The sequence below is a fragment of the Neophocaena asiaeorientalis genome, unplaced genomic scaffold (genome assembly GCF_003031525.2).
Source record: "Neophocaena asiaeorientalis asiaeorientalis breed wild unplaced genomic scaffold, Neophocaena_asiaeorientalis_V1.1 scaffold927, whole genome shotgun sequence".
NCBI lineage: Eukaryota > Metazoa > Chordata > Mammalia > Artiodactyla > Phocoenidae > Neophocaena > Neophocaena asiaeorientalis.
The window spans coordinates 311,093-338,063 of NW_020174785.1; the positions used below are offsets into that span (position 1 = coordinate 311,093).

The following is a 26,971-nucleotide window of genomic DNA, read 5'->3' on the forward strand; positions in this document are numbered from 1 at the left end:
AAAGCAGGGAAGTTGTCACTTCCTGCCAGCCTGTGTAGTGTGCTCTTACAGCTGTCAGTTCTAGAGTGGCGGTCCCAACATTATACCCCTAATTCAGAGAAAGGTTAACATTCCATTCTGCCATAAAGCTCTTTTTGCTTTGTCTTGGGCTGTGCTGGGAGTGGAATTAGGTTGATGTTCGGCAAGCCTCAGATATTTGCCTAGTGCCCTGGGTTGTGAGGTATGCGATGGTGATAGTATCATGATTCATTAATAGCTACCTATGAAACAAAGGGCATACTCAGTTTATACCTTCATAGATATTGCCAAATTACCCGCCAAAAGACTGTACCAACGCGCATGTCCTTCAGCAACATTTGAGAGCACACATCATGTCACTTAATCTTCAAACAATCTTGTAAGGACAGCAGGTAGGGGTGTTATTTGGCGTAGACTATAGTGGTGGCCCTGGGTTGTGCATTCATGCAACACTGTGGCCCTGAATTCCCATTTTACTGAAGCAAACGGTGAGGCATCTGGAGGTTAAGTTACTTGCTCAAAGCGACCCACCTGATGAGCGTCAGAGCTGGGATTCCAACCCAGGTTGCCTGACTGCAGAGTCAGTGGTAACCAGGTACGTGGCCGTCTTGAGCCTCTTAAAGCTGCAGCCCCCTTAGTGAGGAAATGGAAGGGAGGAATCAGGATACACTCCAGGCAGCGCCCTTTCTCCCTTTCCTGAACGCAAACGGAAGCCCTGCGGCTTCAGCGTTGTCCATCCTTCAGGCCCCTGTCAGTGCCTCAGTGAGAAGCCGTCTCCAGAGACAGAATAAATCAGGTAATTTGGCTCAGGAAAAGGCATTGGGGAAATAAATTGCTGTTGCACCGTGAATACAAGAAGGCAGTTAGGTAGATGGAAATAGTCATCTTTTGATTATATGAGTGAGGATTATGTGCAGCAAATTTTAAGTCCAAGCTACCTTTTCCTTGGTCTCCCCCCAACCCCACTTCTAACCGCCCCCTCAAAGTGTTCAGTTGGTGTGTGCTCTGGGAACACTAATCTAACTTTTCTTATTAGCCCAGGCAAAATATAATTAGGAAGAAGCTCTTCTGCCAAAGTCAAGTCACATGCTAACGTCAAATAGAGATGATTTTTGTATATCAACTATTTTGGCTTACTTGCACCGGTATTGACTCATAATAGTATTGTATAATCTGGATTTGGCTCTATGGCTAAAAAAGATGTTAAAATTGATTTTTTTGTTACAAAAAATTTCATTTGTTTTCTCTTTTCCCTCCCCCAAATGTGGACAGGTGCACTTTCACTAAAAGGAAAAAGGTTGGATTTTTATGGCAGAGCTGACACATATGTGAGCCTGACCAACACCATTCCCGAACTCAGTCGATTCACAGTATGCGTTGACCTGCGATTTGTGGGTGCCAGATCAAGTGATTGGATGGCCTTCTCCTATATTACTAAAACTACTTTCCTGGGTAGAGAAGACATAGACCTTGGACTTGCAGGAGACCATCAGCAGCTAATCGTGTACAACTTGGGCAAGACCTTTTACATCCGTTACCACCTGACTCCATTTCAGTGGCACACAATATGCTTGATATGGGACGGTGTGAAAGGCAGATTAGAGCTCTTCCTGAGTAAAGAAAGGATACTGGTAATGATCGATCAGCCACAAAACCTGGTGCCCAATGGGACGCTGGTTCTAGGACATTTTCGCAAGAAAGGGGATGACCGTGTTAAAGACATGGTTCCTAGGTTCACCAGCAGCTTGTACTACTTTCAACTCTGGGACCACATCCTGGGAAGTGAAGAGTTTATGAAGTGTTTGAGCGGAAACGTGGTTAGTTGGGAAGAAGACGTTTGGCTCATCAACAAGATCATTCCAACCGTTGACATGAGAGTGCGCTGCGGTGAGTAACTGATGAATTGTCTTCCTTAGCAAGGGTAGTGGTGGTGCAGAACTCTTCTGCTTGCTACTATAAATAACCCACTCCTAGGCCCAGGTTCTGTCTTCCTCAGAGGGGCCCAAGGTTGCCACAGTTTTGTCGTCTACTTTTTAACGTAGAGCAAATAGTACTTTTTGTCTTGTATTTTGATATGATTTCAAACTTACAGAAAAATTGCAAGAATAGGACAAAAATTTTCTATATATTCTCTACCCAGCTTCACTGTTACATTTTCCCCATATGTTTTATCATTCTCCCTCTCTCTCTGTCCCCTTCTCTTTCCCCACTCCATACACACACACTCTCTCTCTCTCTCTCTCTCTCTCACACACACACACACACACACACACTCACAAATCGTTTCTTAATAATTTAAGATTAAGTTGCAGACATAGGGCCTCATTTCCCCTAAATATCTCAGTGTGTAATTTCCTGAGAATAAGGACATTCTCTTACATAACCACAGTACAGTTGTCAAAATCAGGAAATTTAACATTGATATGGTACTAATATCTAATTCATAGTCCATATTCAAATTTAGCCAATTGTACTAATAGTTTCTCTTATAGTTATATTTTACTTGGTCCAGGATCCAATTCAGGATCATACATTGCATTTAGTTATGGTGTCTCTTTAGATTCTAATGTGGAACAGACCCTTAGTTTTTCCCTGTCTTTCATGATGCCAATTTGTCTCAATACCGGTGACGGTAACTTTGATCACTTGATGTTAGTGATGACAGATTTCTCCACTGCAAAGTTACTCTTTTTCCATTATAATTGAGTAATTTCCTGAGAGATATTAGGAGGCTATATCAATATCCTCTTCTTATCAAACTTTCACCCAGTAGTTTTATATCTATCGACGATTCTTGCCTCAATCACTTATTACTATGATGACTGCCAAATGATGATTTTTAGAACTCCATCATTTTTCTACATTTATTAGTTAGCATTCTATTGTGAGGGAGAGTGTTCTCTTCTACATTTACTTATTTATTCCTTCAGTTGTTTATATGTTTATATCAGCATGAATTCATGGACTCTTAGTTTATTCAATGGGTTGCAATCTGTTGCTGTCATTTATTTTATCGCTCAAATTGGCCCAGATTTGGCCAGTGGGAGTCCTTCAGTCTGGCTCTTGTGTCCTTTTGACACATTCCCATTATTTTTCGAGCACTTCCGTACTTTCTAGCACAACAAGATATTACAGGCTCATCTTGTAGTCTTCCCACTCAGCCCAAGAATCAGCCATTTTACCAAAGAGCCCCAGTCTTTGGTATTGATAATTGATAATACCAATATTTGATATTGATAAACCAATTCATTTTTCTTTTGAGAGCAATGACGTTGTGGGAGAACTGTTAGATGGAATTCTTGTAAGAAAACTGGGTTTTTGGAATTACACATGTATTTCCTCCCTTCTTTCCAGTTTTTAGGAGGAAATATAAGGTTGGTTTTCTCTGTACAACCCCACTCTCCCGTCAGATCCAATCTTCTCCATCGTCAACAGCTGCAGTCCTCAAGCGTGGGTAAAGTCACTGATAACAGCAACAAGATAGAATTTTTTCTCATTTCCTGAAATGTTCACTTATTCTTAGAGGAATAGTATTTACTGTTCTTATGGATTTGGGAGGGGGTAGCGAGGGAAGGGGGGCTAGATCCATGCCTAATAGGACTCCTGCAGACTATGGAGATAGGTTTTCACCAACGGTCTGGATGCTGTTTGAGTTAATGGCAGAGGATTTCTGTGTTTCTTTGAGCTCAGACTAATGCAAAGGAACAGGAAAGCCATTCCTTTGAGCTACTACCTGAAGGCATTTGGTTTTTCTCCTTTCTGAAGGCTTGAAAATGAAAGAGAAAAGTCCTAGCTGGCTCTGATTACAAAAGCGAGCTACTAGGTTAAGCCTGAACAGCTCGCTCAAAGCAGTTTAAGGTAACTTTATCATTGATGGAAGGAACCAGAAGTATGGCTCTATTAAATCCATATGCTTAGCAGTGGTCTTTGAAAACCTAATCTGGCCAGTGAATTGCCATGGCCTTTCATACCACTTTGCTGGTAAATGACTAAATCTAACTGAAGTGATAAAGTGTTAGATGACCCTCATTTATTTTGCTCTTTTGTACACTTTTTAATGTACAATCTATCCTCTTGGTCTGATTAAGTCTTGGTGGGCATAATATACAAATAATCCAATACAACAAACAAGCCAAAGAAAACATAACCTAAAATGACAATCAGTAAAAGGAGTAGAAAATGTTATTTCTACTATTCAGGTTCCTTCAAATGTTCTCTCCAAACCTTAGACAGGGTTTCCTAACCTGAGGTCCAGAATGGCCTTGACAGGTGAGCAAAGCCCTTGAGATGGTACGCACCATTCTAAAAATGCAAGATGAATTTTTTCCTCCGGAGGACAGTCTATAGTCTTCATCATATTCTAAAAAAATGTAATCGTTGCCTTTTACTAGGTCCTTGCCATGTGTCACCCATCAAATCAGTAGTGGAGCTGGGATTTGCACAAAGATCTGTCCTGTTGCAAAGCCCATTCTTTTCACCCCACACACCTTGCACGACTGCCTCGAAGGAGTCTGTGGCCCCAAAACAGTCATGAGCCACTCTCTTAGAAGCTTCCTTCACCATAGAATTTCTTCTACCTCCATCTTGCTGTCTGACATCTGGGGAAAATGAAGGCAGTTATCTGAATAAATAGAAGTGGTTACTACATGTCTAGCTTCAGCTTTTGCCTAATAAATTGATATTTATGGTCCATAGAAGGATCATGACCTTTCAAAACTAAATTTTAATGAACACATTGCTAGGTTACAATTCTCAATAAATCTATTTACACATAAACTATATATGTGTATATTTATGTATTCATGAGAACAAGGCTTTGGGGGAACATTTGCTGAAAACCATGAATGCTACCTGGGTTTAATAAACAAGTATTCACTGTAGTTGGAAATGTCTCAGGAATATTTAAACAGTGCAGTGATAAATAATAATCATGGCAAAGGTGCTAGTCATTAGTAATTTAGTTTTGGAGTAGTTTTTAAGCATTTTTTCTTTATTAAAAAAATTACAAATGCGATAAATGATTGTGAATAAAACAAACTCAAACAATGCAAAAATACATGAAGCATAAAGTAAAACCTACCCTGCGTCCTCTCCACAGAGGTGTCTATTTTTTTTTAGAAATTTTTTTCCTATGGATTTATAATGTGTGTGTGTATGCATGGGTGTGTATGGATGTGTATAGTTAAAAAAATAAAAATAATATATGCAATGTACATATAGGTTTACAATTTGATTTATTTTAACTTAATATTATCATGGACACATCAGTAGGTTTATATCCAGCTCATCCATTTTGGGGCTTCATATATCCATTTATAGATGTACTATAATTTATTGAACTAGCTCACCACGGTTGAGCATTTAAATTGCTTCCAAATTTTTGCAGTTACAAGTAATGCTACAATGAATTTTCTTGTACACACATCTCAGTATACATGGGCTTGTAATTTCATAGGACACATTATTAAATGTACAATTTTAAGAGAAAAGGATATAAGCTTTTACAATTTAAGTTGATTTACCTTTTTTGCTAGTTATTTTATTAAGTTAACTATTCATTAAAATTGATTTAGTTTTTACAGTAAAAGTAATAGACATGCATGGTTAAAATTCAAACAATGCATAAAGATATAAATTAAAAGTCTCCTTTCTCTTCGACCCCCTTACCCCAAGTGCTTCTCTCTAAAAGTAATGATTAAAAAGTGTTTATATATCCTTGCAGAAACAATTTAAAACTTGGGTTTGTGTGCAAATATTCTTTGTTTTTCTTTTTCACAGTTGGGATCATCATCACAAGCATAGTCCTCTGTATCATTTTTTTACATTCAATGGTATATTTTGCAGATATTTCCATATCAGAAAGTATAGACCTACCTGATTATTTTGGGTGTAGGGGTTATGATAGAGCTATGCTATAATTTATTCAATGATCTTTCTTTGAAGGACTTTTAAGTTGTATCCAGGTTTTAGCTGTGACAAAAATCTAATGTATTTTTAAAAGGTATGGATGGTGACTGGAATTTCTTGACGTGATCATTAGGGACTGATGAGAAGCTAAAATTCCTCTCTAGGTAAATTGAGAGTAATTTCCTAATCTCAGCTCAGACATGTGATCCAACAAAGGATTTGTTCTGACTTCCTATGTATGTAGGTATGTAGATTAAATCACTCTTAGTTAATGCATTTGAGAAATCCCTTCTTGGGAAAGAATGAAGTAACATGATTTGAGTCCATTCTGCAAAATCTACCCTGTATCAAAACATAGGGTCCCTGTGTGTGTGTAGCTATCAATTTGCTAAGATTTATTAATTAATCTAATGCTCCAGCTGCTTTGAATTACTTTATGAACTAACCATTCTTAAAATATGCAGAGATTGACTATATAGTTTATGTACTTTCTAAGGCCTTTGGCCCACTATTAAGCCTTCTATCCAGTTATCAGCTCTGATAGGAAAGGTTTCATTGTGATGGGCTCTTCTAGCTAAAAGGCAATTTGGTTTTGCCCGTGTACATCAGTTCTCTGTGCTATCCTCATTTTTCATCACGCAAGATAAGCAAGAGCTGTTTGTAGTTCATTCAAACCTCCTAATTCGTAGTCTCCTGCACAGGGTGACATTCGCCTATGGATTCAGAGATGGAAGCTTCTAGCCTGTCTCTCTCTCTATTGCAGGATTCATTTTTCATGTCCTTGCCTGGAAACTGAATACAGACAACATTTTGAAAACAATTTTTTTTTCTCATCATGTTAAAGATGCTCATTTCATATTTTTTCTACCCCACAGGCAGATGTGTCTGTGACAGTTTCTGGTCACCATTATCTCTCACAAATCTAATAAACGCGCTCTGAATTATATTTCCAGAGGTCGTGATTGAAAGAAAAATCAGATGCAAAATGTGGGCTAGAAAAACGCAAAGATTTAATATGAGGTGATATACCCAAATCACAAGCAGAATTTGGTACCTTAGCAAATGTTCTACTTAATATTCTGTTGGCAGGTACATCCGCAACAAAATGCCTCATAAATATGCAGCTACTCTATACCTCTGTTCTCCAGCTCCCAATGATTACAATAATACAATTTGGTCTAAAGTGAAGGAGCAAATGGCAATTAAGCCCACAGGCCCCTGTGAATTAGCATGGATTATCACCACTTTAAAATACAGAGACAGCAAAGCTCATGCAGATCATTTGTGCAAGTGATCACTTGTTCACAAATGGGAACAGGATGAATGCGGCAAAACATGTTTGTAAGCCCTTCAAAGATGGAGGCCAGACTCCATGGCTTCTGCGGTCCCTGCAGTACAAATGGACATTCAGTTATCATTCAACTACCTGCACGGTGCGGGCTTTTGCATTTGCTTCTTTTAAGTTGAATTTTTATTGAGATAACTGTAGGTTCACATGCAGCTGAAGATCTCTTGTACACTTTGCCCAGTTTTCCCCAATTGTAACATTTTGTAAAACTATGGTATAGCAACCAGAATATTGACATGGATACAATCCACTGATCTTATTCAGATTTCTCTAGTTTTACTTGTACTCATTTGTGTGTGTGTGTGTGTGTGTGTGTGTGTGTATTGAGTTCTATACAGTTTGATCACCTGTGTAGGTTTACGTGTCCACCACCACAGTCAAGATACTGAATGGGGGCTTCCCTGGTGGCGCAGTTCAACACTGCAACCATCCATGGTGTTGCCCTGTTATAAACACGCCCACCTCCCTCCTTCCCTTTTCCCCCACTTCTGCTTCCCACATCCCTAACCCTTGACAACTACAGCTAATCTGTCCTCTGTTTGTAAAATAACTACAACTAATCTGTCCTCTGTTTGTAAAATTTTGTCATTTCAAAAATGTTAATAGGGCTTCCCTGGTGGTGCAGTGGTTGAGAGTCCGCCTGCCGATGCAGGGGACACGGGTTTGTGCCCCGGTCTGGGAAGATCCCACATGCTGCGGAGCGGTTGGGCCCGTGAGCCGTGGCCGCTGAGCCTGCACGTCCAGAGCCCGTGCTCCGCAATGGGAGAGGCCACAACAGTGAGACGCCCGCATAACGCAAAAAAAAAAAAAAAGAAAAAGTTAATAAATGGAGTCATGAAATATGTAGCCTTTAAGGATTGGCTTTTTTTTCCACTTAGCATTATTCTCTGGAGAGTCATCCAGGTTGTTGTATGTATCCATAGTTTGTTCCTTTCCATTGTAGAATAGGATTCTATGGCATGGATATATCACTGTTTGTCTAGCCATTCACCTCTTAAAAGGCATCTGGGCTGATTCTAATTTTTGCCTATTACCAAAAAAAAAAAGCCTGCTATGAACATTTCTGTACAGGTTTCTGTGTGAGAATAAGTTTTCATTTCTCTGGGATAAATGCCCAAAAGTGTAATGGCTGGGCATTATGGTAGTTGCACATTTAGTTTTATATAAAACTGTCAGATTGTCTTCCAAAGTGGTTGTGTCATATTCTGTTCCACCAGCAAAGTATGAGTGGTCCAGTTTCTCTGCATCCTTGCCAGCATTGGGTGTTGTCACTATTTTCCAATTTTACTCATCCTAGTAAGTGTGTAGTGATTTTCATTGTGTTTTTTTTTTTTTTTTTTTTTTGCGGTACGCCGGCCTCTCACTGTTGTGGCCTCTCCCGTTGCGGAGCACAGGCTCCGGACGCGCAGGCTCAGCGGCCATGGCTCACGGGCCCAGCCGCTCCGCGGCATGTGGGATCTTCCCGGACCGGGGCATGAACCCGCGTCCCCTGCATCGGCAGGCGGACCCTCAACCACTGCGCCACCAGGGAAGCCCTTCATTGTGGTTTTAATTTGCATTTCCCTGATGCCTAATGATGTTGAATATCTTTTCCTGTGATTATTTGCCATCTGTATAACCTCTTCAGTGAACTATTCATGTCTTCTACCGATTTTTCTCTCTTTTTCATTGAAGTATAGTTAATTTACTATGATGTGTTAGTTTCAAGTGTACAGCAAAGTGATTCAGTTATACATGTATATATTCTTTTTCAGATTCTTTTCTATTATAGGTTATTACAAGATATTGAGCATAGTTCCCTGTGCTGTACAGTAGGTCTTTGTTGTTTACCTGTTTTATATATAGTAGTGTGTGTATGTTAATCCCAAACTCCTAATTCATTGCACATTTTTTTCATTGGATTTTTTATTTTTAATGTGGAGTCTTGAGAGTTCTTTATATATTCTAGTCCTTTGTTGGATATATGCTTTGCAAATATTTTCTCCTAATCTGTAGATTACTCTTTTATCCTTTTCACGTGGGCTTTCACCAAGCAAAAGCTTTTAGTTTTGGTGAAGTACAATTTATTGATTTTTCTTTTTGTGGATCATGCTTTTGGTGTCAAGTCTAAGAACTCTTTGCTTGGTGTTAATTTGTATCCTCCAACCTTACTGAACTCACTTTTAAGTCCCAGGAGGTTTTTTGTGTTTTAGGTTTTTTTAGGTTCCTCGAGATTTTCTACATGGACAATCACATAATCTGCAATGCCTTTTTTTTTTAACATCTTTATTGGAGTATAATTGCTTTACAATGGTGTGTTAGTTTCTGCTTTATAACAAAGTGAATCAGTTATACATATACATATGTTCCCATATCTCTTCCCTCTTACGTCTCCCTCCCACCCTCCCTATCCCACCCCTCTAGGTGGTCACAAACCACCTACCTGATCGCCCTGTGCTATGTGGCTGCTTCCCACTAGCTATCTATTTTACGTTTGGTAGTGTATATATGTCCATGCCACTCTCTCACTTTGTCACAGCTTACCCTTCCCCCTCCCCATGTCCTCAAGTTCATTCTCTAGCAGGTCTGTGTCTTTATTCCCGTCTTACCCCTAGGTTCTTCATGATCTTTTTTCTTTTCTTAGATTCCATATATATGTGTTAGCATACGGTATTTGTCTTTCTCTTTCTGACTTACTTCACTCTGTATGACAGTCTCTAGGTCCATCCACCTCACTACAAATAACTCAATTTCATTTCTTTCTATGGCTGAGTAATATTCCATTGTATATATGTGCCACATCTTCTTTATCCATTCATCTGTTGATGGACACTTAGGCTGCTTCCATGGATCTTTAATCCCTATGGATCCTGGTTAAAAAGCTACTGACATTTGATTGGATTACCTCTATTTGGGATATGAGTGATTATTTAAGGAATATTGTTTCAGGGCATGGCTGTAATTGGGATCCACATTGGGTTTCAATGCCTAGGCTTGCAAGGGTGCCTTCATGTTTTGCTTTAGCACTGTGATTCTCTCTTCTAAAATTTGTGTCTGACTATTTTAGGTGATAGCTTTCTCTTGAGCAGTTCAGCATTTGCAGAACTTGGCTTTTATTATCTAAATTTGCTAATTCTTGATTCTTTTAGGTAGAGTCTCTTCTTTCTCCAGGGTTTGTGATGATTCTGTGTAAATTGAGGGCATGCACTTATGGGTACTGGATAATTGAAACACTAGCACACACTGTCTTATTTCTTCTCTACATATTTCACCGGTGGAAATCTCATCTCAACACTGAACCTCTCTGGGCCTAATATCTCAATGACGGGATTGAATACAATCTCCAACACAGTGCTAAAATTCTGTGATTTAATTAAGGAAGATTTGAGTTTTTATTAATAAAGACTTTAGAGGAAAAACCTTGAGACAGTAACGTCTCTGGAAAAAAACCACTTTCATCTGAAAGATTCAATGGGAGGTTTGCTGAATTATACAAATCCAGGTTTTAAGTTAAAATGAACGTTGCATTCATTCCTAGGAGATATCTGGTACTTAAAATGCCACCTGTTTGGCAATTTTGTTCAACTCATTTGTTTTTCTTTTTCTCAGTCTTATGCTTCTTTTTGAGATGCTTACGGGAAGTGTCAATAACAATTAACATCTATAGCTCAGCCCTCTCCAGATAAAAATATCACGCCTAACTCCCATCCTCCGTGTTCTAATAAGAGTTTACTCGTTATGGATTTCTCTAACGGTGCTATTTGAATGCTGGATCAAAGAAGATTACTTAAGCTTTTGTGTTATGTAGTGTTTTATTGTCTTCCTAGAAAGTTAACGCAGCTCAATCATTAATCATTTGTAAAGGAATGGGAATTGTGAAATCTTCTCTCAACAATTAGTGCATTCATAGGGAGTGATTCAGGCCCTGGGATGCCACACTCCTCAAATGTGATATAAGTGACACTGTAACAGGTTTGCTAAGCCAGTTGGCTGTGGTAAAGCCATCTGCAAAAATGGGAGCCAAGATCCTGACAATTCTCTTTTTACTTGCAGTTATGGAAAAATTTGAATGCAGAAGCTTGAAATAAATATCGTGCTGCTGAAATGTACCGGTTTCTTGATACTGCCTAATAGGATGTGAATCTCTGATAATTGAAACGATGCTGTAAAATTAAGTAAAAAAGTACTTCTCATATCACTTTGAGTTTTCTTTTTATAAATGTGTGAACTTCTGTCTACTCATCTATACAGTTAGTTGCAGGTTTCTGATCGTCACTCATTCTACTTGCTAATGACCACGAAATCCCAAAGAATATCCCCCACACATCTCAGAATTTCTATATATGCAAATTAAAAGTAATTTTCATGCTCGAGACAGTGAAATAAGTTAGTAGATTGTCTACCACCATAATTATTCCTACATCATAGGTATTATGCTTCCCAGGTAGATAAATTCAAAATGCTAATTTCCCAACGGTAAATATGCATGATTTCATTTTGGGTGATTTGAACTGGTAAAAAATTATGACTCAGTGTTGAATTTTACTATGCACCATTTTCACTTGGATGTTCCACCATCATTCCAAATTCCACTTATCTGAGACTGAAGCGGGTGTTTTTCTTCCGAGTGAGGCTGCCCTCCCAATTTTCCTATTTCTATGAATATCACCACTGTTCTCCAAGTAGCCCAAAAGCAAAAGTCAAGCTCTCTGACATTTCTCTGTCTTCATCTCTTAAACCTCTTCACTAACATAAACTGTCATGTCAATTCTTCCTTTCCAATAGCTGTAGGATTAGGGTTCCCCACACTAGTCTCATCTCATTCCAAGCCTTCATCATTTCCACTTGTTCAGTTAGCCTGCAAATATTTATTGGACATCTACCACATGCCAGGCCCTGTACTAGGCACTGGGAATGTAATGGTGAGCGAGCAAAGAAAGATGAAGGCCCTACCCATAAAGTGTAGTGAGGAAGACAGGTATTAATAAGCACACACACATGAAAAACTGCATCTGTGACAAGTACTATGAAGAAGAGGTATGAGGGTTGTCATAAGAGGTATGTCATAAGAGCCTAGAATAGATTGGTTTGACCTAGTTATGGAGGCAAAGGAAGGCAGTCTTCCCTAAAAAGTGATGCATGAGCGAGATCTGGAGGCAGAATAGAAGTTAATCAGATGAAGAAGGGTGGGAAGATCATTCTAAGTAGAGGCAACAGGACATGCAGTAGTCTTGTGGTGGGAAAATAATGCCAAGTGTTGCAGGACTAAAATGAGGCTGCCGGGCTGAAGCCCAGAAAACAAGGGAGAAACTTAGTACAAACTGAGGCTGGAGAGGCAGGTAGAGCCCAAACCATGCATAGTTTTTTTAGGCTCTATTAAGAAAACTTTTTAATCCTATGAGTAATACAAGGCCACTAACGGGAGCTGAGTATGTGAAGGTGTGTGTGTATGTGTGAGAGACACGTGATCAAATCTGCATGTCAAAAAGATCATTCTGATTGCATTATGGAACAGATTGGAGGGGCCCCAAGAGTAGAGGCAGAATCTAGTTGGGAAGCTACTGTAGTAGTCCAGGTGAGAGATTGATGGTGGCTTGGTCAGAGTGGTAAGTGATAAAGGTGAGGCTAAACAGGTGGAGTAAAGAGCTATTTAGCAGGTAAGATCCATAGGACAAGATTATGGATTGGCTATAGCAGGTGAGAGGAAATGAAGGAGACAGAGGGAGAGGGTTTTGGCTTACACAATTAAATGTATGATTCACTGTGGGAATACTGAAAGAGAACCCAGTTTGGAGAGAGTTCAAGTTGGGGCATATTGAGTTGAGGTGTTAATGAGATATCTAAGAGATGATGTCAAGTAAGCAATTAGTTATGTAAATGTGGAGCTCAGAATAGAGATCTGATCTAGAGATATAACTTTGAGATTCATCTGTATATATGTGTAAGTTGGAATCCTAGATGTGAAGAAACTATAGAGGGACTTCCCTGGTGGCGCAGTGGGTAAGACTCTGTGCTCCCAATGCAGGGGGCCCAGGTTCGATCCCTGGTTGGGGAACTAGATCCCACATGCACGCTGCAACTAAGAGTTTGCATGCCACAACTAAGGAGCCCGCATGTGTCAACTAAGACCTGGTGCAGCCAAAATAATTAATTAATTAAAAAAAAAAGAAATTATAGAGTGAGAAGAAAAGAGGTGCTGGGACCAAGCCTTGGGGAGCCCTGATATTTAATGGCCAGGTGAAATAGGATGTGTCTGCAAAGGTGATAGCCAGAAGGAGTGGTCAGAGAAGTAGGAGAAAAACCAAGAGTGCGTTATGTCATAGAAGTCAACTCAAAGAATATCTTAAGAAGGAGGGAGTGGTCAACATTATCAAAAGCTGTTGAAAGGTCAAGTGAGATGAGGACTGAAAAGGTATCCATTGTATTTGTCTACATGGAGGCCATTGGTGGCCTTAGTGAGTGCTCTTCAGTTGAATGATGATGGCAGAAGCCAGATTACTGTGGGCTAAAGAATGGGTCAGGGGAGCATGAAGACAGCCAGTAGAGATCAATTTTCTTTAAAGAAGTTTGGGTGTGATGGGGAGCAGAGTGACAGGGCAGTACCTGCAGAAGGATGTGGGTTTTTTAAAATCTTATTTATTTATTTTTGGCTGCTTTGGTTCTTTGTTGCTGTGCATGGCTTCCTCTATTTGCGGCGAGTGGGGGCTACTCTTCGTTGCGGTGTGCAGGCTTCTCACTGTGGTGGCTTCTCTTGTTGCAGAGCACGGGCTCTAGGCACGTGGGCTTCAGTAGTTGTGGCACATGGGCTCAGCAGTTGTGGCACACGGGCTTAGTTGCTCCACGGCATGTGGAAATCTTCCCGGGCCAGGGCTCGAACCCGTGTGCCCTGCATTGGCAGGCGGATTCTTAACCACTGCGCCACCAGGGAAGCCCGGGGTTTTTTATGTTTCATTGCAACAGACTGGAACATGTTTTAAATCAGGAGGGGAAGGCTCCTTAGGGAAAGGAGGGATGACTGTTGGTGTCAGCTTTCTGAGACGGTAGCACAGCTAAGTTTCTACCTGATGACTTCCTTTGTTTTTTTCCTATGAAATAAGAGGAAAAGGTTACTTGATAAACATGTGAGGGTAAAGTTTGAGAATGGGGAAGGTTTTCAGTAGTTATTGCAGAGAGTAGGAGCATAAATTGACCAGAGAAAAGTGGTAGGCTGGATGGGCAGTGTGAAAAGCTTATTTGAAGTTGGTGATCATGAATTTATAGACATACTAATTTATCCTCCTGTGTGACTGTGCCCATCATTACATTAGAATGCAGGAAGAAAATATTGTGAAACTTCTGTTTATATTTATTTTTATCATATTCTTTTTTTTTTTTTGGCGCTACGCGGGCCTCTCACTGTTGTGGCCAGTACATAATGTAAATTTATTATACATATGTATACATTATTATATATAATGTAATATATAATAATATATGTATATTTATGTAAATATATATACATAAATGGCATATGTTAAAGAAATTTTAATCTTGGGGTCCCAGATCAAAACATTTTCAATTTATAGTACTGAGATGAATAATAGGCATTTGACAACAGTTAATCATTTTTTGAGCACTTCCTATATGCCAGGTGCTATGCTAAGTATTTTACATGCATTAACTCAATTCTCAAAACAATTTTTTAAGGTCGGTGTTATTATCTCACATTACAGAGGAGGAAACTGAAACACAGAGAGGTTAGCTAACTAGTCCACGATTACATAATGAATAAATGAGGGAGCCAGGATTTAAAAATACATCTATTTGAATCCAAAGCTGGTCCTCCTTTTTTTGGAAGACTTTAACCACACAATCCCATTTCTGTCATAGATATAGGACCGTTCAAGTCATCTATTTCTTCTTAAGCGAGTTTGACCACTTGTCTTTCAAGAAATTGGTTCGTTTCCCAAAGTTAATCCTCTTACTCAGTGTGCTACTCTAGTATGCACCCCTCTTTTAGGAGTGCCTATATTTTTTTATGGAGACACGATGGAATGGATATCCTTCTACCTGTTACTTAACCAGGGCATTATGAGAACCATATATAGATTTTGGAAAGCAGAAAATCATCTTAAGAAAAACCAAGTAAAAAAAAAGAAAGAAGGAAGGAAGGAAGGAAGGAAAGAAAGAAAAAGAAAGAAAGAAAGAAAAAGAAAAATCAAGTACAGTTGGCCCTTGAACAATGTGGAGATTAGGAATGTCAACCCTCCAGAGCAGGGAAAATCACGTTACAATTTTTTTGTTTTGGCTGCGCCCCGTGGCATGTGGGATCTTAATTCAAACCCTGCACCCCCTGCAGTGGAAGCGCAGAGACTTAACAACTGGACCACCAGTGAAGTCCCCCCATTACAACTTATAGTTGGCCCTCTGTATCTGTGATTTCTCCACATCCGCTCTTCCACATCTGAGGATTCAGCCAACCGTGGATTGTGTAGTACTGTAGTATTTACTATTGAAAAAAAAATTGCGTATAAGTGGACCCACACAGTTCAAACCCTATAATTCAAGGGTCAGCTGTAATCACATGATTTGATTTATATCTGATACTTATCTCCTCTTAAAAATGTGAAAAACCATTATAGAGCTGTTTCTTAAATTGTCTCTGACTTCTAAAGTTGAATCCAAAGTGACACATGCTTTGTAATTTTTCAGTTGTTTCTGAAAATATAGCAATTCAGGAAACAACTACAACTCTTTCACAGCAAATAGATTTGACAACACCACTCCAAGTTACTGGACTAAAACCACAAAAGACGGTATATTCTTCTACCGTGGAGTCTAAAAGCATGCCTGTATTTGCAACTGATTATACAACCAGATCGTATTCCAATACAACATCTCCACCTCTGGAAACAATGACTGCACCAATTTTTAAAAAAGACATCCATAGCTGAGACAGCTACATTCGCAGCAGACATTTTGTCTACTTCAGCATCCATTGCTCTGTCTACCAAGAGTACCTCCATAGGCCCTACTGCCAATTCCATGAAAATAAGTAAATCCCCATCTTCAGAGAGCACAAGGAGAACAAAAATGGCTGAATCCATTGCTACTGAGACCTTTCATCCGACAGTAGCTACTAATTTTCTGTACACGTGTGGATTTACCAAGAGTTAATTACATTCAAAACTTCAGTGACTGGATCTCAATCGGCTTTTAGGAGGACAACATATTTATTCTCATCTATTGAGTCGACATCCATGTCTACAACATCTTGACCCAAACACAAATCCACAGGTATGGGGGCACTCCCTATCTCCACAGCTAGCCAGGAGCTTCTTTTTTTTTTTTTTTTTTTGTGGTATGCAGACCTCTCATTGTTGTGGCCTCTCCCATTGCGGAGCACAGGCTCCGGACACGCAGGCTCAGCGGCCATGGCTCATGGGCCCAGCCGCTCCGCGGCATGTGGGATCTTCCCAGACCAGGGCACGAACCCGTGTCCCCTGCATCGGCAGGTGGACTCTCAACCGCTGCGCCACCAGGGAAGCCCTAGCCAGGAGTTTCTTGCATCTACAGCTGCTGGAAGTGTACCTCAGTCCACGGTGGACCAGACTTCAGCTACAGCTACTCACGTTGGGACTGGATCAGCACTGCCACCTGAGTCTGTGCTCCTCTCCACAGCTGTTCCAGTGGATTCTGTATTTCCTAGAAATCAGACGGCATCCACATTGGCAACAACTGATATGGAAATACCCTTTACAGTTTATTCAACTAGGTCTATTGAAATGACACCTGCGCTAAGAACAGTTGAAACAGAGCTGGCATTTACAGATTTCCAGGATGTCTCTTCACCCAGAGTGGAGGGCACAATATCTACCTCTGTGCCAAAAGAGGCCTCTTCCGTGGCCCTTTCTTTTAGGACATCCTCTCCATTCACCAGAGCTCAGAGTGTACAGACAGTTATTGATGCTGAGACTCCACATGCAGCCTTGACTACTGGGATCACACTTGCACCTACAGTGGCTGGAACTATGCTTTACCCCACAATCACTGGGCCAGTATATACCCAGAATACACCCCCCGGTGGTGAAAACATGCTTCCTCTGATTTCCACTAGATCAGCTTCCACATCCAAGGTGTCTGAGTCTGGTCCCACATCAGTAACTGATGAAGGTAACCATCTATCCTCCACCAATGAGATCATTTGAACTTCCAGGCCAGAACAGACCCTGTTGACATCAGCATTCCATGGGAGTACTTCTAATACAGAGCATTCATCCACAACTGCTAATATTATCATCCAACCAGAAGCATCCACAGAGAGTGAGGCCACGACCACCGCTGATGTTACTACCGACAGATATACAGCAGTTCTATCCAAATTGACATCTCCGTGGTTTGCTAATTTCTCCACAGTTTCTGGAGCCACACCTGTAACCAAACTGCCTGAGTGTAAACTTATCAGCTTACTACTAAAACCCACCTCTATGTCCACAGTAGCTGTAAATGAACTTCTTTCAACACCAAGGGAGACAGTTGTTCCACCAGTAGATAGAATATCTACCCTTGCTTATGTTGAACCAAATTTCTACTGTTCTGAGAACACGCAAACAGAGACAAATGGTACAATTGCATCTGGAGAGACAATAGCCCCTGTTGCAGGGTCTGCAACAGCACAAAGATTCAGAACTGCTGTGACAAGGAAAGAAACCACTTCCCATTTTCTTAAGGGAAAATCGACTGTAGCAGCGACAACCGAGGTTTCTCCATTTGCAACGATACTGGAAGCAACAGATGAATCTGTTTCCCCACTTCCTGATATGGAGAAACTGACTACCCAATTGGATAATACAACTGCAACTACTGAAGCGAGAGAAAGTTGGCTTTCTACAAAATCGGTGAAAACCACACCTAAGAATTCACCTAATGGAACTACAGAAATCTTTAATTCCACCCACATCTACACAGCACATTGGACTTCAGAGACTCTACCTGAGGGGAATCCAGCTCCATCTCCCACTTCTGGGAGCACAGAGACATTTTCTGAACCCCTGGGTGCTTCCAGCACAAGGATACTGAGGACGAGTTTTGCCACTATCCCTATAGACAGGACAGCTGTGTCCTTGACTGCTGGTGCCTTGTTTCCACAGCCTATAGCCACGCATTCCTCAGCAACCCCTGTGCCTATTACCCTTGTGTTCTCACTGCCGGTTAATGTCTCTGCTGTCACCTCTATGGTGCTGTCTGAGGAGACTAAGGTTACCATGCCTGGGCCTTCTACATTGGCCAGGGCTTCCTCCACATCTCTGCCCTCAGATATCTCAACTCTGTCATCAGCTGCAGTGACCACAGCATCGATGCCGCCATTGGATCAGAGCACTTCCACAGCCAGCGGTACCGTGCCTTCTCACAGAGACTCCATCCACACCACTTCAGAGGCCACAGGGATCTCTGTCAGGATGACACCCACGGCGGTTCCCTCTCTGGCAGAAACTCTAGTCCCCTCGCTGAGGCCTCCCACTCCTGTGGCAACTAAGGCTGAGACCACCATTCTGTCCCCGTCAGCTGACACGGTAACCCCTTCCACACCCACTCTTGGCTGCTCTAAAGCTCTCCCTGACAACACTCGTGTTGTGTCCTCCACTCATGTAACCTCAACTATGTCTACACCATTAGCAACCCAACCCATAGCTCAAGTGGAGGCGACTTCTACCCCTGCTCTCAGCTTTCCATACACTTTCAGTGGTAGTGGACATGTTGTTAGCTTGGCTACCGGCACCACAGACACTTCCATTGTTGATGACACTATGCCCTCACACATCTCTGCCAACAAGCTTATTACTTCGCTCTATGGTCACATTTCTCAATCTTCCACACATCTTGTAAACACACTGGTCCCCACCTTATTAGAGACTGACATTTCTACCTTATCTTCTGACAAGGAGCAGATGACCACCTCCCTGGGAAAGACCCCTAGAACTCTGAAGGTGACAGAAATGTCCTCATCAAAGAATCCTCTTATTTCAGACTCCCACAGTACTTCATCCTCGGAAATGACAAACACAGGATTTGCTGAGGGCATGACAATTTCCAGTCACCAAACACATTCACTTTCAGAGACTCCGTTTGTGACTCCACCTAATGAGAGTCCAACTTCATCTCCCACTTCTGGGAGCACGCACACTCCACCTACCTCAACAGCAGATGTCCACATTTCAGAAACGCCTCCCAGTCTTGGGAGGACAGCTCTCCCTTCACAAGCTCTGACAATGATCACGCTTTTGTCTCCTGAAAAAGAGAGCGTGAGTGCCCTCTCAGTATATACTCCCAGGACTGAGAAAAAGGTAGTAAGCACTACCTCTGTGACTCACCCGTTCTCACACCGCCAGGATACTTCATCTGCAGATACCATAACTTCTGGGACAACCAGGATATCAAATCCTGTAAACGATAACACAGCTCCTTCACACTTGCTTTCATCTAGGACTCAACCTGAGGTGTCTTCAGTTGCCTCTCCTATTTCTGAAAGCACACAGACCTCCCCTGAGACTCCGTCTCTTTCCACAGCTCGACTATCTAATGCCAATTTTACAACTATGTCTCCTGACAGGATCGTTACAGCCCTTCCTGCTCCAAATGTACCTACAGCACTTCTTGGGAAAACCGCCATGGCAACGTCCATTCCCATCTACCAGAGGTCCCCACGGCCAGTTAGTGTCACTGCCTTCACCTCCAAAAGCGTTTCTGACACTCCCACGGTACTAATGACTGAATCTTCTAAAACAGCGCTCGCAGATTGTTTGAAAAGTCTTTCTGTAGCCACTTCTGGGCCTGTGGCTGAGATGTCCTCAATGTCAGCTAATGACTCTGCGCTTCCACCTTCTGCTGTTTCTTCTGATGCTTCCACAACAGGTGGATCATTCTATACTTATTGTCTTCAACTACCCCCAGGCCTTCTATGACCGTGCAAACATCGACATTGGATGTCACACCTGTGACATATGCTGGGTCTACTTCAAAAAGCACCGTGGCTTCCTGTGCTTTCACTTCTTCAGAAATAACCGAGGTGTCCTCCAGGATCACACCTACATCCTTATCCTCCCCAACAGAGCCAACTTCTCCTTCTGTGAAAACTATTCCGACCACTATAATGGCTGGGATAGTGACTACATTTGTAAGCACGCCTGCCTCTCCTCTACTCAGTTCAAAGAACATGAAGGTATTTCGTCCATTCCAAAGAGCACATTTTCACCATTTCTATCAACAACACGACAACCATCACAACGATATGAGGCCACCACTCTGGGCATATTCTCTGGGATTACTAATAGCTCTCTGTCTACTGTAAGCAGTGGTAAAGTAACGGTTCTCACAAATACTTATTCCAGAATTGCCACCCCTGAAAGTGTGCTTTCATCTACTCCCTCAGAAAATCCCCATACTTCCTTGAATATTCAGGTTTCCCCCTCTTTGACTGGCTTTAAGAGCACTCCAGGACCCACAAAAAGTGTAAAATCCACCACTTACCATTCTTCAAGTACAGAAGAGATGACTTCCTTGTCAGAAAATACTTCAACAGCCGGGACAAAAGGTGCCACGTCTGTGAATGCACCTGTTTCATACCCTCCCTGGATTCCATCCAGTACAGCTCCACCCTCTTTGACATCATTTCTGTTTTCACCTCAAAGTACTGAAGCCGAGTTCTCTACTCCAAAGACTTCTTTTCCTCCTACATCCCAAATGGTTAATAATGGTTGAATGGTTGAATTGACCGCACCCGGTCTATTGGTGCCATGCTTCTACCTAGCCCTACAACAACATCTACATGGAGCAGAATCCCAGCTGCATCAGCATCCCCGACATTAGTTCCTCCTAAACCCACACAGGACTCCGTTTTACATACAGCCACCACTACATCCACTGCTACTGGAGCCCCATCTCCACTCATACCCACTGGAGTAACACATCCTTCTACAGCAACTGTGTCTTCACTACCGTCTTCCTCTTTTGAGACAACCTGGCCTGACTCCACACCTTCCTTTTTATCTATGGAAACTTTGACTTCACCGATTGCTGTTAAGTCCAAAGTTATGTTCCGCAATATATCACAGAATGTGTGCACAATGGGATGTGTGTTCTCCAAAGGAGCCAGTTCTCTGAAGGCAGAAAGGTAAAAAGAAGGGTACAGGTATTTCTTATTTATTTATTTACTTTTTGCGGTACGTGGGCCTCTCACTGTTGTGGCCTCTCCCGTTGCGGAGCACAGGCTCCGGACGTGCAGGCTCAGCGGCCATGGCTCACGGGCCTAGCCGCTCCGCGGCATGTGGGATCTTCCCGGACCGGGGCACGAACCCGTGTCCCCTGCATCGGCAGGGGGACTCTCAACCACTGCGCCACCAGGGAAGCCCTAATCTCCTTATTTTTAATTACAGTTTCCTTCTACAATATTGAAATGAGCTTCTCTGTCTTTGATGAAGAGCTAAGGATCCCTATTACCAGGGTTGTAAAAGAATTTGCAAAAAATTGGTAAATAATCTTTTGAATATTTATGCTACCTAAAAAATACGTGAAAAAATATGACTGAGTAGATTAAAACTAGGCTACACTTTTTTTCTACCCATAATACATTTCACAGCAAATTGGTTTTGATTATTTTTGCTGCAAATTTATCCACTCTGTAATCAACACCATGAGGTTGTATGAGGTCTCTCTTTCATAGTGCAAATGCTAAAAGCTTTTATGGGATGTTATTATTTTAATTGGTTTAGAACTGTACATTTCCCTCCACTGACATGAATTCTGGGTCTTTGCCAAATTTCCCTATTTGGGGAACCTAGGAGAGCCGTGATAACATAGCGTATGCCATTATACTTAAAATATTTTTGTTTTCTGCATTTTCATTTCTTCTCTCTTTTACATAAGAGGTGTTTCAGTTATCCTTACATTTTTCTGATAATAAGAGTAATACGTAAAAAATTCAGAGACTAAAATCTGAAACCCAGAAAGTAAATATCCTCCCTAATATCGCTTCTTGTATTAACTCCTCTTACCAGTTTAAAGTATATTCTTTCAGATTTTTTCTATACATATAATAACAGTGATCCATGTGTGTTCTTTTACAAAAGTAATTAGAATCAGTAATTACGCTATTCGGCAACTTGCTTTCTTTTCACTTAACCCTGTATCTTTGAGCACATTCATGCTGGTAAATATAGATCTACCTCATATACTTCAACAGGATTTCACTGGATGGTTGTATTGTAGTATTTCTTTTTAATCCAGGCATCTTTTTGTGGACATTTAGGTTGTTTCTATTTTTTTCTCTACTTGGAAACAATGCTGACAATGATGCCCTTGCAATAAATTTGGGGGGCACTTGAGTATTTCTGTAGGATAAATTCCTAGAACTGGAATAGCTGGATCAAAGGACATGAATGTTTCACATTTTAATAGCTATCACTAAGTGACCTCCCACCAACAGTAAACGATGATGTCTGTTTTCCCTCTCTCCCCATCAGCATTTATTTTCAAGTATATACGACATGATTATAAGTGCTTGAAAATGGGGGGGTATATTCATCCACCAGGGCTGCCATAACAAAATATGATGCACTAGGTGGTTTAAATGACAGACTTTTCTTTCGTTTTCTTTTTAATTGAGGTATAGTTGACATACGACACTGGGTCAGCTTTGGGTGTATAGCAAAGTGGTTCAGTTATGTGTATGTTATTTTACAGACATTTATTTTCTTACAGTTCTGGAGCTTGGAAGTCCGAAATCATGGTGCTGGCAGGGTTGGTTTCTGGTGAGGCGTGTCTCCTTGGCTTGTAGATGGCCACCTTCTCACTGTATCCTCCCACATGGCATTTTCTGTGTGTGTGTACGCAGAGAAAGAGAGATCTCTGGTGTCTCTTCCTCTTATTATAAGGACACCAGTCCTATCAGATTAGGGCTCCACCCTTATGACCTCATTTAGCCTTAATTACCTCCTTAAAGGCCCTATTTCCAAATACAGTCACACAAAGGGGTTAGAGCTTCAACATGAATTCTGGGGGGACACAGTTCATCCCATAACAATAGGTGAAATGTAAATTGAAAAGCTGAGTGGAGAGATGGAGATGTTGAACCAACCGAAATAATGAATGCAGCTTAATGATCACATCATCTCAGGTAACGTTGCTGGGTTAAGAAAGAGCAGCAGGAATCCTCAAACTGATATGTTTTATCTTTTACAGTTGACTTCTATATTTCAGGACAGTGAATCTGTTCTTGCTAATCTGGCTGTTCAAATTAAAAGCAGGTATGTGAGTGTCGTCCACTGTGGGTCTGTTTCTATCCCGAGGGGATTTCCTTTGTTTTTGTCTGAGATTTAGAGACTGCTGCATTTTGAGTTTCATCTTCCCTTCTGAGTGTAAGTTCTCTTCGGAATGAGAAAAAAGTTTATATTGTTACTGTAGGGTATAAAGCCAATGGGAGAACAAAACAGAAGAAAGTAAATAGGGGAAACAGTAGAATTGGACTCAGTTACCCCTAATACCACTTTTAGCTTTAATATGCTATGATTGTGTGACTTAAGGGAAAAAAAAATCATGTCTTAAAGGGATGAAAGGCTAGGGATGGCCATTGCATGAGGATTTATAAGGCCTTTTACTTTTGGATAATGCACTTTCAGGAATTAGAAATTCCAAGGGAGCTTGAAATGTTTAAAGTGAGTAAGGAATGCTGGTTAGTTCAAGACCTGCCTGGGGCACAGATTTGGAGAGGTGATTGCAGTGAAATTGGCAGGCACTGAGTAGTATCCAGAAGACCATGACAAAGGCAACTGGTCATCTGAGAACTATTTTCTCTGCTCCTGCCCTGCACGTATACTAGTCCCCTGTCAAAGGGACATCCAGAAGAATCCCTTTGAAAAATAAACATGGTTCTGGTATACCATGGTAAGCTGATTTTTTAAAACATTGAATGTGACTGCCTGTCTTCCATACCCTGGGATTTTGGTTTCTTTTGCATGTTCAAACACAAATGGGTTCAAGAAAGTTCATAGAATGTAATGGAAGTAAATCCACGATAGGTTATTAAAAGAAAATTGGAAATGTCTGGAGTATACAACATTCTTTTAAAGAACTGTGTCTATGATTTTTCTTTATCACCAAGGTAATACGTGGTCCTTGTAAAAATCTTAGAGCTTTACAGAAATATATAGCATGGATAGCAAAAATCTTCAGAAACCTGCCTTTCCCCACCTACTCTGGTTAACAGCTTATTTTATATATTTCTCTAGATTTGTTGCCATGTGTTTACTAAGAGAATGGGCTCCCACTCTACATACTGTTTTACAACTTTCTTTTCTTGTTTTAGAATACCTCATGTACATCCTCTCAGGCCAATACATACGGATCTAGCTTATTCATTTTGATGACTGCGTAGAATTCTTTTGTACGGGTGTGCCTTGGTGTATTTATCCAATTACCTTAGTGATGGACATTTCAGTTACTTCACTTTAGTATATATATTTTATACACCCCGGCCGGTATAGATTTCTAGAAGTGGGATTGCTGAAACAAAGTCTTACCACCATTTTGGTGTGCAAATAATGACCCAGCTCTTTTAGAGTGTCTCCTTGGAGCCCTAGTATTATGAGAATTCCAAGCTGGGGGATGTTACTGTTCTGCCTGAGTTGTCTTTCTCCTGAACTTGTTCCCTCATGTATTTGGTACTATATTTCATTTTTCTATAATTTTTTTTTTTTATAAATTTATTTATTTAATTTTATTTATTTTTGGCTATGTTGGGTCTTATTTTCTATAATTTTTTGATGATTTTGGTACAGAGACATTACTGAGGAAGAAATAACCATGCACCGAACGTTTGTAAGTAATTTTTCAAAACAAATCTACTTGCAACCCATCCTATACCTGATTAGATATAGCTAAATAGCTCTTCCATTCAAGTGTATATTATCAGGCAAAGTTCAGTTGTGATAACTGAGGGTCAAATTACATTACTTTCTTTGGGATCTGCACAAGAAGCCACTAAGAAAACCATCCTCTGCTTTTCTGAACTGTCTATGTGGTAGTTTTTTGAGGCACATTTTTGGGGCTACAGTAGTATGGAATGATTTGGGGATTGTAAATGATAAATGGAATTTCTTGGTTGTAGACATCTGGCAAAAAAGCCTGGTTTTTCCAAGAGTGACACAATTGTTTGCAAGACAGGCATTCACGTAATAAATCCAGAGTGTGACAAAACCATCTTCCATCATCTGTTCCAGTGCCTCAAAGCTTTACAATGTTAAATTCTGAAAGAATTAGTATGCGCCCAGGGTTTAAGGTGTTTAAATCTGAGACAAATATTTTGACTATACAAAATACAGTCAAGCCTACAGTGCATTCCAAATTACCTGCCATCATTTAAAATACATTCTGTAAATACCTGAGTCAGAATTTAAAGATTGAACACAGTATAGATAACATCACATAAGTAAAATTCCTGTCAAATAATAGATGTAAAAACCTTTTGGTGATAATATGGTCCCCAGAGTCAGGCTGCCTGGGTTAGAATCTCTGCTTTTCCACTTCCTAACTGTGAGACCTTGGGCAGCTTAATTAAACTCCCTATGCCTCAGTTTCCTCATCTGTAAAATGAGGATAATAATATTACCATTCCTCACAGGGCTGTCGGAAAGATGGAACGGGATAACTTACATACAGTGCTTAGCACAGGACATAGAGTGCAGTGAAATCTTGCTAGTGTTAAAATTATCATCGCCATGTTTGGATCCAAATCCTGTGAGCCATCAGGTGTGGGATACTGGGCAGATCATTTAAGTTCTGTGAGACTAGAAAATGGGGTGACCATCCCTGCATTACCTACCCTACAGTGTTGGTGTCAGGACTAAATGCATTGATGTTTTTGCAGGTGATTTTTAGATGGCAATGGGTTACATAAATGTAAAGTATAATTACGATCGTGGTTGTTAACAATAAGCCCCCTAGTCAATTGTGACGTTTGTTTAAAGATTTCAGTGACTACGTACTTTTCTTTTGCGTTATTTGAAACAGAGAGAAAGGCAAGGAATGGCTACAATTTCCCGTGTACCATACAGGTAGGAGCTGAGTTTATTCATAGCTGGTACATTTAGTTCTGATTTTCCTTCCATTTAATTCTGTATGTGTAGCCTGTTGGTCAGAGTTGTCAGAAGGAGATCAAAGTACCTGGTGGTTATTTTACAGATGCTGTAAATGGGCTCTTGCCTTCACGAAATAAGTTGTTTTGGTTGGTCACGGCACAGCCTAACAGCCTGCCTGCTGCCTCTTTGTAGTGAAGAGAAAATGGGGTCCAAAGTGGTCATAATTTGGGGGTAGGGCAATAAAGCATTTATTGTTATCAAAAAAGTCCAGGAAATACTGAGCAGGGAAATTGAAAAACAACATGGAAAGCAGGCTCGGTCCTGTTCAGACTCGTGGTCTGGCTCCTCCCGGAACACTGTCTATTGCTGGTCTGCTCGATGCAGCCCAAGAAGGACATATAGCCATAGGAGGCTCGTGGAAAGGTCATTGAAATGTTCAGGGTGCTAAGGGTAGAGGGTCTGCTCTACTCTTGCAGCAAGAGGAGAGGGTTAAAAAAGAAGAGTCCTCTTCAGACTGAGAAGATGAAAGCTGAGAAGATAGTCTACCAGGGGAATGGGTAGGATGAACAGGGACTTCACCAAATATGGATCAGTCGCGGGGGGGGGGGGG

At 40.9% G+C, this 26,971-nt stretch overlaps 1 protein-coding gene across 1 annotated transcript in view; it reads left to right on the top strand.

Moving 5' to 3' along the window:
* Positions 1 to 1,280: 1,280 nt before the first annotated feature.
* The window catches only part of ADGRG4 (adhesion G protein-coupled receptor G4), a 68,473-nt gene continuing 42,782 nt past the window's right edge, over positions 1,281 to 26,971 (top strand). The window contains 13 exon segments of the mRNA XM_024760090.1: positions 1,281 to 1,905; positions 15,944 to 16,155; positions 16,157 to 16,403; positions 16,406 to 16,565; positions 16,785 to 20,158; positions 20,161 to 20,445; positions 20,448 to 20,974; positions 21,016 to 21,314; positions 21,659 to 21,757; positions 22,988 to 23,015; positions 23,468 to 23,532; positions 25,063 to 25,109; positions 26,292 to 26,337. Coding sequence (XP_024615858.1) covers positions 1,281 to 1,905; positions 15,944 to 16,155; positions 16,157 to 16,403; positions 16,406 to 16,565; positions 16,785 to 20,158; positions 20,161 to 20,445; positions 20,448 to 20,974; positions 21,016 to 21,314; positions 21,659 to 21,757; positions 22,988 to 23,015; positions 23,468 to 23,532; positions 25,063 to 25,109; positions 26,292 to 26,337 — 6,014 coding nt within the window.